This window comes from Salmo salar, chromosome ssa01 (genome assembly GCF_905237065.1).
Source record: "Salmo salar chromosome ssa01, Ssal_v3.1, whole genome shotgun sequence".
Taxonomy (NCBI): domain Eukaryota; kingdom Metazoa; phylum Chordata; class Actinopteri; order Salmoniformes; family Salmonidae; genus Salmo; species Salmo salar.
Genome location: NC_059442.1, coordinates 159493149 through 159510871, shown reverse-complemented (window position 1 = coordinate 159510871; position 17723 = coordinate 159493149). Strand labels below are relative to the sequence as shown.

At 43.6% G+C, this 17723-nt stretch overlaps 1 protein-coding gene across 3 annotated transcripts; it reads left to right on the top strand.

The window, feature by feature from the left end:
* The first annotated feature begins 4853 nt into the window (after positions 1-4853).
* On the top strand, positions 4854-16688 carry fpgs (folylpolyglutamate synthase). 3 transcript variants are annotated; one of them, XM_014142591.2, is made up of 15 exons: positions 4854-5065; positions 6155-6283; positions 6418-6471; positions 6609-6673; positions 7804-7921; positions 8503-8580; positions 9075-9136; positions 10955-11057; positions 11296-11373; positions 11783-11930; positions 12087-12170; positions 12513-12677; positions 12826-12901; positions 14393-14459; positions 14882-16688. In XM_014142591.2, exons 1-15 carry the CDS (start codon positions 4922-4924, stop codon positions 15047-15049), a joined length of 1539 nt encoding a protein of 512 aa, XP_013998066.2. In that variant the 5' UTR covers positions 4854-4921; the 3' UTR covers positions 15050-16688. The 3 variants fall into 3 exon arrangements, with proteins under 3 accessions (XP_013998066.2, XP_013998057.2, XP_013998048.2); XM_014142582.2 differs by having other exon boundaries at positions 4855-5065; positions 7804-7918; positions 12513-12663; XM_014142573.2 differs by having other exon boundaries at positions 4855-5065; positions 12513-12663.
* Positions 16689-17723: the final 1035 nt, after the last annotated feature.

Genomic DNA, 17723 nt, shown 5'->3' with positions numbered 1-17723 from the left:
GCCTCTACGTTAGAAGGACACACATGTCAAGTACAGAACTAAGCCAACCTCGGCGTGAGCTTTGGTGGCGAATGGTATGAACTTTGAGCTTATTCACTACAGAAGTGCTACTTCCTAGCCGTTGAGTTAGCAGCGGCCACTGCTTACGTGGGCTAGGAAAGGACGGACGACGGATCCAGTCTAACAGACGGACGAAGATACCACCACTTATCCAATTTACCACCAGAGACATTCTTAAGAGTTTACAGGAAGATCTGTTGGCCAACCCGGCCAGCATCTACGACCAATCTACCGAAGCGCAGCTCAGAGTAAATATTTATTGCATTTTCCTTTTCCAAATGGGCGGTAATTTAGAATGCATAAGATAATGTATTTACGATAGCATAGCTGCTGTTTCTCTGTTCCTAAATCTTCCCGCTCTTTCATTCAAGCCCAACCCCCTTTCCTTTATGTAACCAGCTTTCATACAGGTTCCGTTCACCAGGGACGTTTTCTGTATGACATCATTGTATTCTGTGTATTTGTAATTCTGTGTGATTAGTTAGGTATTTAGTAAATAAATAATTAAACCCAATTTGGTATTGCTGATTCAACTTGTTAGCCAGGGTTCGTGAAGATAACCAAGAATTTACAACTTTCATTATGAGACTGAAAATAAGACAAGGGTTAACATTGACTGCTATCGATGTAAAATATTACTAAGTATTTTAAGAGTTTATTCGGAAGATAACGGCTCTATAAACGTTCTTCCGTGGTGCCCCGACTTTCTAGTTAATTACATTTACATGATTAGCTTAATCAGGTAATATTAATTACAGAGAAATCATTTTATAAGTTAGCATGTCATATCACTTAATCCGGCATAGCCAAAGACACGACAGCAGAGTCCAGGACAAACATCTGGTTAGGTCCAACTTTGAGAAGATCGTAGCCCCCGGAGAGGCTCGAAGACCGAGGAGATCAGTGGTAGCGGGTATTGTTTTTAACTGTGATGCCATTAAGGCCCTGGTAGTCGATACACAGGTGCAGGGTTTTGTCCTTCTCCACAAAGAACCCTGCGCTGGCGGGGGAGACAGATGGCCGGATACACCCTGCAGCCAGGGAGTCCCCAATATACCCTTCCATCGCCTTGGTCTCCAGACCTGACTGGGAATAAAGCCACCCCCCTGAGGTGGTGTAGTGCCCGGGAGAAGGTCGATAACGCAGTCGTAGGGCCGATGCGGAGGAAGTGCTGTGGTGCGGACCTTGTTGAAAACCTGGAGATCCTGGTACTCTGTGGGAACAGCGGAGAGGTTGGAGGCTTTTCCCAAGCTCGCAGGAAGATGTCCTGTGCCGACTTCAGACAATGAGCGTAGCAGAACGGGCTCCAACCCTTGATAGAACCAACAGTCCAGGCGATGAGGGGATTGTGCCTCTGAAGCCTTGAAAACCCCAATACCACGGGTACCTGAGAAGATTCGATGAGCAGAAATTGCATAGACCCACTGCCTGACACTGCCTGACACTCGCAGATTGATCGGAACCGTATTGTGGGTGACTGCCAATAGAGTGAACGTCCGGCGCTCTGACGTCCATGGGAATGGAGAGGGGTTGAGTGGGGATACCCAAACTTTGACACCAGGGTAGCGTCTGTAAAACTCTAGTCAGGCCCAGAGTCAATGAGTACCCGGAGAGATTTAGACCGGTCATCCCACAGCAGGATGGCATGGAGCGCAGTACAATTAATGGGAGATTGGAAATTCTCTGTATGGCCCACCAGCGTACTCGTACTTACTGATGAGCCTGGTCTTTTAATGGACAGTTAGGAATTAAATGTCCTGTAGTTCCACAATACAGGCAGCTCTTGGTGTTCAGTCTGGGTAAACATTCGGCAGGAGACAATCTAGCTGTGCCAAGTTGCATATGCTCCGGAGGAGGCAAGTCGGCAGACCTCTGTGATACCCGGGGGAACTCGGATTCTCTTGGTAATGTTGAGGCCGGGGACTTCCGGGATTCCTCAGAGGTAAGGTGGATCCGTGGATGAACGAATGTGACTGGGAACAGACCACTCCCTCCTACGTTCCTGTAGTCGCCCATCAATCCGTATGGTCAAGGCGAGGAGAGAGTCGAGATCTATGGGCAGCTCCCGGGCTGTGAGCTCATCTTTAACCTCCTCCGATAATCCATGAAGGAACGGGTCGAACAGGGATTCCGTGTTCCAGGCACTCTCGGCGGCCAATGTGTGGAAATCGACAGCATAGTCTGCCACACTACAGGAGTCTTGACGTTGGAGGAGTACCTTCTGAGCAGCCCCTCTCCCAGACAATGGAGAATCGACCACCTTTTTTACCTCTGCCATGAACTCCTCCAGACTGAAGCACACGGTAGATTGTTGCTCCTACACCGCCATAGCCCAGGCGAGAGCCCTCCCGGACATCAGCGTTATCAGGTGCTCTAACTTTGAGCAGTCCGAGGGTAAAGAAGAGGGCTGCAGCTCGAAGATGAAGGAGCACTGGGAGAGAAACACCCAACAGGTTCCTGAATCTCCAGTGTAGCGCTCCGGAGGAGGTAAGCAGGGTTCTCGAGGAGCCTGGGGAGACCCGCTGCTGACAGCGGGGTTACTGTGAGGCTACTGTTATGGCTGGCTGCCTAATAGATAATCTGCGGAATTGCTCCAGCAATGTGTTGAATGTGTGGTCAAGTCTGGAATCCTTCCATAAGATTTTGAAGTAACTCCTTGTGTCTTCCAATGGTGGCTCCTTGGGAGGATACGGTGTTGCAGAGCTGGTCCGAGTCTGCTGGGTCAGTGATAGCCAGTTCGTAATGACAAGACTCAGGAAAAGACCCAGATGCAGACACAGGAGGCAGATAGTTTGAATCTCAGATGTTTATTAAAAAACAGGGGCCAGGCAAACGGCAGGTCAAGGGCAGGCAGAGATCAGTAATTCAAGGCAGAGTCAAACAGGGACAGAACGGCAGGCAGGCTTAGGACAGGCAGAATGGTCAGAACCGGGTGGACTATAAAACAGAAACTGGAGTTACTGGAAAACGGGAAAACACACTGGTAAGACAAGACAAGACGAAATGACAACAGACAACCGCAAACGCTGGTATAAGTACACAGGGGATAATGGGAGAAAATGGGAGACACCTGGTGGGGGTTGGAGACAAGCACGACAGGTGAAACAGATCAGGGTGTGACAAAAAGTCACCTTTTATTGTGATATTGAAGTAATTAAAGGTGTGGAGAGAAAATATTTGAAAACTGACTTCAATATTTTATGGTGCTATAAAAATGTCCTGCAGTGAGTTATAAAGTATTGGTTTAGAATGGCAATGACATATTAACTGTATTAACTGTATTGTAACATCCAGCTCGGTCTCGCATATTCATGCATGAATAGGACTTTGAATGCACAATGTTGTAACTACAATTCGGTCCCCATGCTTTTCTATACCAAGTCCCTCATGTGTACATGCCTCTCCGATGGCCTTAATGACCGTTCTGACACCAATGTAGCAAATTTGGCGATAACCCTGACTGGGACTACGAACCCAGTTCCAGCGACTGTCAACCCAACATCTCAGCCGTTACACCAAGAGATCCACAACTTTTGACAAGGTCACTACATTAAGGTCGTTCCAATATCCTCTCTATCACCTGTGGCAAACAAAATCAACCTGAAACAAACACACTCACAACATTGCCGATACTGTTACGGATTGCACCTTTAAGCGTCTTTGACATGACCCACTTGGCTCAGACGTCAGTTCAACGTCTATTCCACATTGGTTCAATGTAATTTTATTGAAATGACTTGGAAACAACGTTGATTCAACCAGTGTAGAGGTTTCAAGATTGTTTCCTGTCCTGGATTTATTTTTTACATCCACTTTGATATACCACTGTATAATTAAGCAATAAGACTCAAGCGGGTGTGGCTGTTCTTAAGCACAACATGAAGCGGAGTGCCTGGACACAGCCCTCAGCCGTGGTATATTGGCCATATACCACAAACCCACGAGGTGCTTTATTGCTGTAAAAAAAGAACAGTAAATAAGTATTTTTGTGTCATACCCGTGGTATATTGTCTGATATACACACGGTTATAATCGCAAACTGAGAGACTAAAATTGGAATGTACTGTATATGATTCGGATAGGTCATGTTGTTATACCGCTCATAGTAGTATGGTGCCACCTTGTGGAATATTTCGAAAGGAAATACTCTTACACCAATTCCACATCCAGAACAATAGATGACAGTAATTGATGGAGAGAGAAAACAATACTAAAAAAGCCATGTCAAGGTCCTGCAGAAATTTCTATGAATTAGCAGCTAATTAGCATTTCATTTTTGAGGGATAATACAGGCAAATATATTGATAAAAGTCACCTTGGCCTCATGTAGGGTAAGCCTACACGAGACACAAACCGAACGAATGGTGTAAAAATGATTGGAAACATTTCCCTGTTTGACCGCTAGGTTATATGGGTAGTATGACTCAGGTAGTATAATGCGGTACTCTATAGATTCCTGCCCTTGGTGTGGCTCTTTCACTGCTCCTGGCATCACTACACCACCACTGTCCATATGATTCAATTAGCCACTGACTTGCTCATTTGCACCTTCACATCCATCTCCTCTCTCCTATGAGCATAATGTGTAGAACATCATTAGATCCAGCTTCAAAAATGTTGCTGTCTTTTTTTAAGAGAAACGGGGCTGGCAGGTAGGATTTAGTTCCTCCTTGTTTCTGGCCCACACTCCAGTACAGTAGGTGGCGGTAATGCACCATAACGTTGGATGCCAACCGCCGATAAACCCACAGAACAAGAAGAAGACATTTCTCTCAAGAGGCGTGGCGTGACGACACCACGCTCTGACAGGAATATCGCCCAAATTTGGCGGCAGTTTCCTGTGTGCGCTTACACAAGCCCCATGATGGTACGCTTTTCTCGCGTGTTGGAGCGGGGCTCCGTATTTGCCGCGTTCCTCCGCCAGAAGGACTGGTCGTCCAAGTTTACCACAGTGAAGTATTCAAGTACAAAGGCAGAACCGCGACTTCACAGAATGGAGTATCAGGTAAGATACTGTGGCTATCATCTGCTAGCCAATATGCTAGCAAGTTAACGTACTATCTAACGTTAGCTCGCTAGTTTGACAAGTTTATGGCTCACGTTCAACTTGATCAACAGCTTGCTATACATACAAATAAATGAGCCATTTTGCTGCTTCGCCATCTATCTAGTAATCATTTACCTTCAAATCAGCAAACTAGTGTCCACGTGCAAAGGACATATACTATTAAAACTACCGAATGTTGCTGGATTGGACTGGTTTTGGGGTGGACATTAGCTAATCTGGTCTCTGCTGCAAGTTATTAGGCTAGGCAGCATGGCGCGTGTCCGTTTTAGCAAACTTCGCAGCATGAATGTGTTCAAGTTATTTGTCAATAATAATAAATGTTCCGCTGAGCAATTGAATATTTTGTTAGCCTACTTAAACTACTTAGTATGCAAACCCCAACGCCCCAATTAAAAAAGTTCGTGTGTACTGTTAAGACAGTAAATGTAGCTACTGTACCAACCATACCTGCTCAACTTTCACTTACTTGCAAGCTAGCTATTTCCACAAACGGTCTCTACTATCTCTAGCTGGATAGCTCAGCCCACAGCCGGCTACGTGTGGCTGGTAAAGTCATGGTGCGAGATTATTAACAAAGTAAATATAGCTACAATGGTAAACTCATGCATTCAACAGACAGTGACAGTCTGCTTAAAGTTTAGACCGTTCTGTAGCATGTGAAATGATTTTGTTAAAATGTAAGCATTTTTCCCCCGTTATCAACTATAGTCTTAATGAAACACGTGTGTGTATTGAACACTACAAAGTGGAATTGGCAAGGTTTTAATTTCATGGTCGGCAGGTAGCCTAGTGTTTAGAGCGTTGGACTTGTACCCGAAAGGTTGCAAGATCGAATCCCCGAGCTGACAAGTAAAAAAAACTGTCGTTCTGCCCCTGAACAAGGCAGTTAACCCACTGTGCCTAGGCCGTCATTGAAAATAAGAATTTGTTCTTAACTGACTTGCCTAGTTAAGTAAAGGTAAAATAAAATGCCATCCAAGAGATATTAAAAACCACATGCACTCTTGATTTTTTTTGCCACTACAGGACGCAGTGTGCACCCTCAATACCCTACAGACCAATGCCTGTGCCCTGGAGCAAGTGCGTCGAGAGCGGGGTCACCCTCAACTCCAGCTCCAGGCCATGAGGGGCTTCCTGGAGCGAGCAGGCCTGGTGGTAAATATATTCTACAGCAGTGTCTCCCCCCTACCATTTATTCTGGAGTAGCTAGCTCTCTTCTGGATTGTCATTTGAAATGGTCAAGAATTGATTATCTACTAATCTAAATGTTTTCCCGTTTTGATTCCAAGGTGGAAGAACTTGACCATCTCAATATCATTCATGTCACAGGAACGAAAGGAAAGGTGTGTGTTTAAATCCACTAATTTATGAGCTATCCCCAAGCTTGTATATTGTGCAAAGTTTGCCAAACAAATGTTGTAAACAACTTGATATGGCATTGTGGGAAGAAGGTGAGTAATGTTTCAAATGTATCTTTCAGGGGTCAACGTGCGCCTTCACAGAACATATACTGAGAAGTTACGGTTTTCGGACTGGATTTTACAGGTACATATCAAGAAGTATCAAAACCAGAACAGTCCTGCCTACAGAAAATTAATTGTTGAAAAAAAGGGCTGTTTTGATGCTGAGTTAAGGACATTTACTTGTGGTTACCAGCCTCATCCAGTTAACCCAGCCATAATCTGTCATCTGATTTCCTGCATGAAACATTATTCATTAAGTTCACTGACTGCTGAGCCAACGTTCTTGTGTAGTAGTTACAGAGCAGTGGTCACGATCGACTGTGGCTAAATCGAGTGTGCCATTTGCGCTGGCCAATCGGATAGCTCAAATCACCAAACAGCATCCACAACACTGGCCACAGCCTATGTGAGATTTCATAACTTTTAAAACCATGGCCAGAGACTGTCAAACAATACAGCAAAGAGCTGTGGCTTTTGAGTGAGTTCATGTCTGGTTTTTATTCAGCTCTGTTAACACTTTTTTTTAAATATATATTCAACATTATTACAAAACACAACGCACTTCTCCCTACATCCACTCGTGCTGCAATTAATGATTAGCCAAGTGTATCGATAGCCCTGGGTTTCTATTGTTATTAGCAGTTTGTCTATTTTAATATTGAGGAACATTTCACTTTCTTTGGTCATAGGAACAACATGAATTTGTGCATGATGCGGTGCAAGACAACTGGGAAATCGGAAATCTCCGCCTTCAGTGCGTTCAAGACAACTGAGAACTCAGAAAAAACGACCCCACTGGGAAAATTTGTTTTGAACAGTCATCCAAGTCGGAAACTCTGGAATCTTTCTAGAGCTCAGACTTTCCGACCTGAAGATCAGACGTCATGATTTTACCAATTATTATTTTATATAAAAAAAATATATATTTATTAGACCTAGCCCGCTGCATAAACCTCATTCGTACAGAACTGTTTTTATTAGATTAGTGTTAGATAAACATTCCCGTGTTTTGGATTTTTAACCCTTCTGAAGATGTATTGGAGAAATGAGACTCATTTTAGTCATAAGAAATTGAGAAATGTTTCAGTGAAGTTCTACTCTACTGCAAAGGTTCGCTTACCATACCCCTGTTTTTAAGAATGAATAATCCTCAATGATATTTTAAGTCTTCATGTTTTTGACTGTTAACACATCCTTTTCTGTCGATTGCAGTTCCCCACATTTGGTACAAGTCAGGGAGAGGATAAGAATTAATGGAAAACCAATCGGCAAAGAACTCTTCACAAAATATTTCTGGCAGGTGTATGGACGGCTGTATGAAACCAAGGTAGTTGTGTAAAAAGGTTCCGATTCCAATTGTAGTGAAGGTTTGGAGTTCTGCTTTCTGTGCTCCTGGTCTTTGACCTCCAAGGAGATGGGTGTGTCCTTAATGTGTTTCAGAATATGACACATTCTCCAACCATGACAAGTTGCTCCCTCTTTTCCTGTAGAGAAAATAAAATGTAATTAATAAATTCTTCAAATATCTTCAAGTTGGACGTACTAATCAAGTACCACTGTCTGAACTTGAAACTAAACGAGTTCTTTTCATTCATTTAAAATAGCAGGGCCATTCACAATTTGCCTGTAAGCGTTATACATCTGGGCCTGGGCCATTGCCTGAATTCAGCCCACTTTACCTTGTGTAGTATTCCTGTCTCTAGCCTTAAGAACTGATAATTGAGTTTAGGAAGGAAATGAAAAACATCTCGTCCTATAATGACCAGTGCATGTGTGTCATATGATTTGTTGTAGATGTCCCATGCTGTAGCTGTCGCCCTTAAATGAGGTTGTGTATCTGCTCATTGAGATGTTGAAGAGATATTACAAAGCTGTTATAGTAATATCCTGTTGACCTTTGACCCCTCTCAGGACACTCACGGGGGGAGTATGCCTGCTTACTTCCGCTTCCTGACAATCCTGGCCTTCCACGTCTTCCTGCAGGAGAAGGTAGGTCGCTATAACCAGTGTACCACATCTCTCATATCAGGTCCTGTATTACCCATCATACCTCTGGTGTCCCTGTGCAGCGTTGCTGGGATGTCTGGGGCTGGTGGTTGCTCCCTTTCCGTTCAGTCCCTGTTCATTTCGTCACACACCTGATAGGATTGGCATGAAAAAGGAGACAAGGGGGCCATCATGTTTTCCAGGCGCTATAATGCATAGTGGTGACCCATTGGTGACCTTTTATATTGGTGGTGGTGTCTTCATGGCTACTAATGAGTCACAACCTGTACTGGTAAACGTTTCTCCAGAGATTTATGGCCTATCTGTCACAGGGTGGGATCGACTCATCAAATCAGGAAGTAAATTACGTTTCATGACTCAATTCTTCTTGGTTAAAAAAAAATGGCACTCATCAATTCTTTCAATTGACCTCTTGAAATGACTGAATAGAAATGTGGGTTGAGCTCAGCCACCCATATTGTCGTCTTGTGATGCAGGTGGACTTGGCAGTGATTGAGGTTGGGATTGGTGGAGCCTACGACTGCACAAACATAATCAGGTAAGAAGCATGGATTTGGATCCTATGGGATGGGAAACAAACAGGATTTAGTTCAATGGTCCATAATCACCTTTAATTCGATTAGCATCATAGAGATCTATTTCTATCAGCTGCAGCTGATGTAACCATTCCCTCTCATGGAATCCCCCTCTGCAGCATACCCTAATTCCCCTCACTGTACCCCCTGGCTCAGTTCCAAAGTCTCTAGTGACTACTGCTGTGTGCCTAATGTCTCATTGAACTCACTCAACAAGCCCTTCGACCATTTTGTCCTATGGTGCGACCTCATTAACAAGGCGTGACTGACTGTCTCGTCAAGCCTCCCATTTGTTAGCAGCCCCATTTTGCAATGAAAGGTCTCCATTTATTGTTAAAAATCAAATTTATTGGTCACATACACATGGTTAGCAGATGTTAATGTGAGTGTAGCGAAATGCTTGTGCTTCTAGTTCCGACCATGCAGTAATATCTAACAAGTAATCTACCAATTCCACAACAACTACCTTATACACACAAGTGTAAAGGAATGAATATGTATATATAAATGAGTGATGGCCGAACGGCGTAGGCAAGATGTAATAGATGGTATGGAGTACAGTATATACATATGAGATGAGTAATGTAGGTAATGAAAACATATAAAGTGGCATTGTTTAAAGTGGCTAGTGATACATCAAGATGCAGTAGATGGTATAGCGTACAGTATATACATATGAGATGAATAATGTAGTTTATGTAAACATTATCTAATATAAAGTGGCAATTCATTACATACATTTTCCCATTATTAAAGTGGCTAGAGATTTGAGTCAGTTTGTTGGCAGCAGCCAGTCAATGTTAGTGACGGCTGTTTAAGTCTGATGGCCTTGAGATAGAAGCTGTTTTTCAGTCTCTCAGTCCCAGCTTTGATGCACCTGTACTGACCTCACCTTCTGGATGATAGTGGGGTGAATAGGCAGTGGCTCGGGTGGTTGCTGTCCTTGATGATCTTTTTGGCCTTCCTGTGACATCAGGTGGTGTAGGTGTCCTGGAGGGAGAGTTGATAGAGCGAGAGAGACATTAGGTGCTATTTTAAGAGGGTTGTTGAGAAAATACTTTTTTAATGAGCTAAACACTCAAAAGATGTGATGTAGGCACAAGCATTCAGGTTTGATATGCTTATCTACTTCTAACTATGTATGGCATACATTTTCTACGCTGGACAAATTATTCATTTGACTTGCCCCTGTACTTTCCCATAATTGAGATGCAAATCATTCTCGCCTGGAGGACCTCTCCATGGTCAGATCAGAGCTAGTACTACGGTAGATGGTCACCAACACGAGAACTGGCAGATCTGACATGCAGTTAATTTCTGTTCTCACCCTTCACCCACTGGTTACACTTCCAAAACAAGCAGCTAATACAGACTAGTTAAAGGTAGACTCAGCGCTATGACGTAGATGCACAAAGTAAACCACCTAGTGGGTCAATTTCCGCAACCACTAAGAGCGTTGAAACACGAGGCTCAACTTCTCTGTTTTGTTCCCGTGGCTACCACGCTCTAACAGCGTGCAGTGAACCCGTGCACATGCGCAGATGCTGTGAGATCGGAGTGTTGCGTGTCGCTCACCTCTACCACATGGCTGTCATTTAGAGTCTACCTTTAACATGAAATATGATTAAAAATCTAATTCATGCAGCCTCTGCATGCAGTATCATACAGACCATTTATCTCACTCTCACTTTCCCTGCTGTATAAACAAAGTTATTTTGTGTGACGATCCATTGAGTCCACTGAACTCTGTAGTCTATGCTCTGTATGTCCTCCTCTGACAGGAGGCCGTGGGTGTGTGGCATCGCCTCCCTGGGTATAGATCACACTTCAATACTGGGGGACACCATCGAGAAAATTGCCTGGCAGAAAGGGGGCATTTTTAAGGTTAGATTGCAGTACAGTGTAACTCTTGCGTTGTCAAGGCTGCACTTTTGATACATTCTGACTCAGAACTTTTTCATAACAGCACCTCTAGAATGTAATAAAGTAGCCTCAATTGACGCATGATTGTTTAATGCATGTAGTAAAACACCAATAAAGCCACAAGTGCTAACATTTGACTATGCTGAAATAAACAGTAGTAGTTACTGACGTTATTTAATGATTTCTCGTGTCTCCTCAGCCAGGTGTTCCTGCCTTCACTGTGAAGCAACCAGACGGCCCTATGATGGTTCTCAAAGAGAGAGCAAAGGAGATTGGGGTGAGAGCCAATAAAGAAGTCATAAAACAAGATACATTGTCTGTAGACTGTGTGTAGATACTTGGCCTACAATTAAGTATGAACACTGTTTCCCCTGTATTTAGCAGTGGTGCACCACTTGATACATTTTGGAGTAAAATGTCCTTTTAAAAAGTCACCAGAAGTGACCTCAGTGGTTTAATGGAAAACATTATCCTGGGCGGGCATATGACAAGTTTCAAAGAGCCTCGTCAAAATTCTATGATGTATGCAAGCAGTAAATGAGCAAATAGTTTAATAATGTCACATTTCAGGGTAACACAAACAATGGCATAATATCTGACTTTGGTGTAAATTTTGATCGTTGATATCTATCCCTTGGACTATCCTTGAATAACTTGACTTTCTCCTACCCTCTCTTCCTCCTCAGTGTCCTCTCTGGGTGTGCCCAGAACTGGAGGAGTACCCTGCTGACTCGGAACCTCTGCGTTTGGGCCTGGCTGGCCACCACCAGCGCTCCAACGCCTCCCTTGCCCTGCAGCTCAGCCACAGCTGGCTACAGAGACGCTGCCTTCCTGGTAGGTGGGAGTGAGTGTTTGAGGCTGGTCTGTGGGTGGTAGGGTTAAGGAACAACCTGGGTGTACACAGGTGTGAGATTATTGGACACGGTATGTTTTGATTGTGTGGTGATTTCAGGTCATGTGTATTCCTCATCTTCTACTCTTCTCCTGTAGACCAGAGCATCCCTTCCCCCGCTGACGAGAGTAAAGGCGTGTCGCCGGCCGCTGGCTTCCAGCCAAGCCCCATTATGGCGAAAGGTCAGTTCAAAAGAACAACTCCAACACACTCACCTGCAAAATAACAGCCTCTGAAACCCACGGGGGTGAACACAATCACCTGAGCATTGATAGGTCATGAAAATACTAAGTGTTTTTCTCAGAATTTGAGGATGGGGAGGGGGGGTTGGCTTTATAGCAGAGGACTATGTGGACTGTATATCAAGGTCCATGGTTCGTTCCCCTGTTTCAGCACCAACAACCAAGGAAGCCTCCAGCGCAACTTCCTGCTTACACATATCCAATCATTTTAGATCTGCAGTAGATGCTAGGGTTCCATTTTGGTATTCAGCAACAGTACATCGCTCTCCTCTTGGGCGGTAGGGCTGGAGGACACTGAGTGGCCGGGGAGGACCCAGACTCTGAAGCATGGCCCAGTCACCTACTTCCTGGACGGGGCCCACACCACCCGTAGCATGCTGGCCTGTGTAAGCTGGTTCAGCGAGGTTGCCTCTCAACACGAAAGAACCACAGGGTCAGTATCTGCGTGTGAGTTTGTGCTCCATTACGTCTGTGTTGTCCTGTCAATTGTGGTCTATGCACCTTACTATTTGTTGAGCTCTGCAATTCAAGCGAAGTCTGTCAGTTGATAAACTCTGGTATCCTAACCGTATACCTGCCCTATGTCTCCTCACAGTGGTCCTGTGGTCAGAGTGCTACTGTTCAACGCCACAGGGGAGAGAGACTCTGCAGCCATGCTTAAGTTACTGGTGGTGAGTACACTAGGCTGGGTTAACTGCCCAACAATGATAAGTACTAAACATTCAAAATCAATGTTTCCAATCACAAATGATGTCAGCCCATCCTGTTGTGATGGTATTGTCATATAGTGCATTTGAAAAGTTTTCAGACTCCTTTCCTTTTTCCACATTTTCTTATGTTAAAGCCTTATTCTAAAAGGTAGAAACAATGATTTCATCCATCTACACACAATACCCCATAATGAGAGGGAAAACATGTTTTTAGAAATGTTTGCAAATTTATTACAAATAAACAGATGCATACAGTTGGAAGTTTACATACACTTGGGTTGGAGTCATTAAAACTCATTTTTCAACCACTCCACAAATTTCATGTTAACAAACTATAGTTTTGGCAAGTCGGTCAGGACATCTACTTTGCATGACACAAGTAATTTTTCCAACAATCGTTTAGACAGATTATTTCACTTATAATTCACTGTATCACAATTCCAGTGGGTCAGAAGTTTACATATACTAAGTTGACTGTGCCTTTAAACAGCTTGGAAAATTCCAGAAAATCGTCATGGCTTTAGAAGCTTCTGATTGACATAATTTGAGTCAATTGGAGGTGTACCTCGGGATGTTTTTCAAGGCCTACCTTCAAACTCAGTGGGGATGTTTTTCAGCAGTAGGGACTGGGAGACTAGTCAGGCTCGAGGGAAAGATGAACGGAGCAAAGTACAGAGATGAAAATCTGCTCCAGAGCGCTCAGGACCTCAGACTGGGTGATGGTTCACCTTCCCACACAACGACCCTAAGCACACAGCCAAGACAATGCAGGAGTGGCTTCAGGACAAGTCTCTGAATGTCCTTGAGTTGCCCAGCCAGAGCCCGGAATTGAACCCGATCGAACATCTCTGGAGAGACCTGAAAATAGCTGTGCAGCGACGCTCCCCATCCAACCTGACACAGCTTGAGAGGATCTGCAGAGAATAATGCGAGAAACTTCCCAAATACAGTTGTGCCAAGCTTGTGGCGTCATACCCAAGAAGACTCTACTGGCAGCAATTTACAAAGGTGCTTCAAAAAAGTACTGAGTAAAGGGTCTAAATACTTACGTAAATGTGAGATTTTAAATTTACAAACATTTCTAGACATGTTTTTTCCTTGTCATTATGGAGTATTGTGAGTGGGGGGGAAAACTATTGAATACATTTGAGTAAGGTTGTAAAAAAATGTGGAAAAGGTCTAGGGGTCTGAATACTTTCCAAACGCACTGTATGGACAGCAGCTAGCCTAGTGGTTAAGACCGGTGGGCCAGTAACTGAAAGGTCACTGGTTCGAATCCCCAAGCCGACTAAGTGAAATCTGTATGTGCCCTTGAGCAAGGCATCTAACACTAATTCCTCCTGTAAGTCGCTCTGGATAAGAGCGTTTGCTAAATGACTAAAATGTAAAAATATATGCCATGTTTGTCGGACAACTGTAACTGATAGTTTTTTTTCTGTATTGGGTTTTCAGCCATGCCATTTTGACTTTGCTGTGTTCTGCCCCAACATCACAGAGGCCATTGCATCATGTAACGCAGGTAAATCACATTGTGATTTTTAGCCAGGCATAACATACATCAACTACGTTGTCAATGACTGCGGCTTGACAGATCAAACAGTAGCCTAGTATGACTAAATGAATAGCTCTGCCGTTGTAATTATGCAGCGCTATCTGTGTTAATCATTGGTGTAGATGTGAGCATGTTCTCACTTCACTGTCAGTGGAAGGGCAAAGAAAGATGTTGCTGTGTTAACATGGTGTCCATACCAGCAAACATTGTCATAAATCTATTGGCCGACGTGTTGCTTTTCTGTTCTGGCTATTAATGTTTGAAAAGTGAAAATAAAATAGTTCTGCATGGTACAATCTGCCATTTTAAATTATACCCATTTTGATTCTGGAAGAATCTAGCATAGTAGCATTGTGTAACCTTTCCCCCCCGAACGCCTTCCCTCTCAGACCAACAAAACTTCAATGTCTCCGTGGAAAACATGCTCACCCGTTGCCTGGACAACCAGAGGAGCTGGCGCCTGCTCAACGGCCAGGAAGAGAAGCCCGGCGCCCAGCTGCTCATCTCCCGCGACGCTCTCCCCCTGGTGGCAGCCGAGCGCTGCAGCAAAACCCTAGTCTTCCCCTGCATCCTCAGCGCCCTCCAGTGGCTCAGCCAGGGCAGGGACTCTGTCTTGGCACACCCGGACAAGAGGGTCATCCCTGTCAAGCCCAGTGTGACAGCCAAAGCCGCTCCGCTAAGAGATGCCGCTGGCATCCACGTCCTCGTCGCTGGAAGCCTCCATCTGGTTGGGGGCGTCCTGAAACACCTCGACCCTTCCTTTGCCTCTTAAAGGGATGGTTCTGTCAGAACAGCAATAGATCAGATTGATTTGTCTGGTAAGCAGAATCAAGAAGAAACCCTCTCTGGAGAGGAAACCCTCTCTGGAGAGCTAAATGCTGGGATATCATGCAGCCTAAGGGAAAGCTTGTTAGCTATGCTTACTGGCAGGTTATTACATTTGTACCAGGGAACAGGGTTTTATGTCACCCCCAGTCCTTGGTAAGCCTAATAGAAATGGCCATTGCTAGAACCTTCTATTTCAATTGATAAATAGAGGGCTCTGGCCAATACAAGCTCATGTCAAATGTTTTAGCAAGTACCACACAGAGCCTTACTGAGATCACACGTTATTTTATTTTGGCAGGGAGTCATTTGGAGACCTTGGTCTCTTTTACAGATGAGCCCTATAATGACATTTAACATGTACACTATGAAAAGAAATCCAGAGGTACAAAACAATCAGTGTAAGGTTCTGGTACAAATTCCAGACAGACACCAAAGGAAGCTTAAACTAGATGTATTACACCCAAGGTGGATGCTACAGCTCCATAGCACACAAACCGGTCACACATGCATGTATATTTCTACCTTTTGGCTAGGTGGGGTCACCTCTTTGTGTCTAGGATAAATAGTCAGTCTTTGCTGGGCAAGAACTGTCTGTTCCTCCCTCCTATTGATGTTGGCATGAGTCCAGATCCTTTGTGGGCAGGTGTGTGTAAGAGAGACTATAGTCTCTCACACACAATCTAAACCCCCCCCTGCACTGCAATAAATCTCCAGTCCCAACATCCTAACCAATGACAAGTTATTACTACTAAGTGGATTATGCAATTATAAACTGGCTCATGCAACACAAACAGATTCAAGTCAAATAGTCTCCAACAATAGAAAACACATATTAACCCTAAGTCTTATACTTGAAGCCAAAACTGTTTACATGGACTCTTGGGGGGGTTAATTTGTGCGCCTTCCAGTATGACACGGATGTTGACTGTTATTGTTTACGCGAAGTGGTATTGTGCTTTAAAAGCGTTTGAGAAGAAGGCAGTGGGACGGTAGGCCACTAAAATGACAGGTTATCCAAAGAAAGTGTGGAAACGGTTAGTCACCCAGTACGTTTCTTTGGGTTGTGTACAAGAATGGCTTTCTTTCCTGTCCATTTCATTGCTACCAATAAAAGACATAGGGAGAGGGTTGCAACATGAACTGGATTTCTTACAAAGAAAACAGTTTAATTTTTGTTTTATTTCACTATTTCCTAGTGAGATCCTCATTTGCCGATCTCGCAGACTTGCATTATTTGTTGACTGTTCTTAAACATTTCAAATGTGCTTTGTGTAGCTATCATTGTGTTGGTAAATCAGATATTCTCCACTGTTAAATAAAAAATGTAACACCTCTACAATAAAACTAGACCTTTAGCGTTGAGCACGATGTAAACTAACATGTCTGTAAATTACTCTAAGGTGTCATAACCGATAAGTATTTTATACTGCAGTTGCTTTGTGACCATTAACATTTCAGAATGTTCACTGCCTTGTAAATGTGTGTCTGAGAGCGCAGTTGTATGTCCACTGTAAAGAAACCCACAATCACACTCGAGGTAGGGTGTATTCGTAAGTCGGTATCTGTTGCAAAGTAATCTAGTAACCAAATGAAACAAAACCGGGAGGGACCTACCTAAATTTGTCCAATAGAAACTATTTTTAAAGTTTTCTGGTGTGGAGGAAACTGTTTCTGATGGAAAATGTTTGGCAATGGAAACTGACTAATGAATAAACCCACCTCCCCCACACAACAACAACAAAAAATCACCAGGGGTGTAATCACTAGGAACCAAATGGAATGAAACGGGGAGGGCTCTACATGAATTTTTCCAATAGAAAGTAGAAATTCTTGTTTCTTGTTGCAAAACGTTTTGGGCTAATGCTTACACCCACAGTACCATGAAAATTAGCACTTCAGGTGAGTAATTGGCCCTGTTCTAGTCTGATTATATTGCAGTCATGCTGCAGTACACACAGCAACTAATGGGTGCCCTATTATCGACTGCACAGCCAGGTATAAGATTGCTACGTCATATGCTACAGGTAGCTGATATGATCCAGGCGTTGTGCGATCTGGCAGGTGACTGCAATGTAGTTGGCCTGGAATGCAGCCAATATTTCCCTGGGGTTTAGAAACTGCTAGACTATTCCCAAATCTCTTTCAAAGTGGTCTTAACATTTCAGAGAAATTCTATAGTTTTAAATGTATGTGCACTTAAAATAAATTAATAATTAACAGATGTGTTTTCTTATGCATCATATTGTCCAGTTTGGAAGCACTCGTATTAATGTGGTTACTGCATTTTCAACTCTTTCCATCATTGATATTTGGTGATTGACTTGCTTTGTATACGGCCTGGAATGTAGCCAATGTAATGAAGATGAAATTGTTTTACATTCTCAATGTTTCAAGCAGAACATG

What these genes read in the sequence shown, in the direction of transcription:
- fpgs (XM_014142573.2), top strand. Translation starts at nt 4,922, where the DNA reads ATGATGGTACGCTTTTCTCGCGTGTTGGAGCGGGGCTCCGTATTTGCC. An exon ending in TCACAGGAACGAAAGGAAAG is followed by an intron (nt 6,472 to 6,608) that starts GTGTGTGTTTAA and finishes TGTATCTTTCAG; the next exon opens with GGGTCAACGTGCGCCTTCAC. An exon ending in AAGCCCCATTATGGCGAAAG is followed by an intron (nt 12,171 to 12,512) that starts GTCAGTTCAAAA and finishes CTTGGGCGGTAG; the next exon opens with GGCTGGAGGACACTGAGTGG.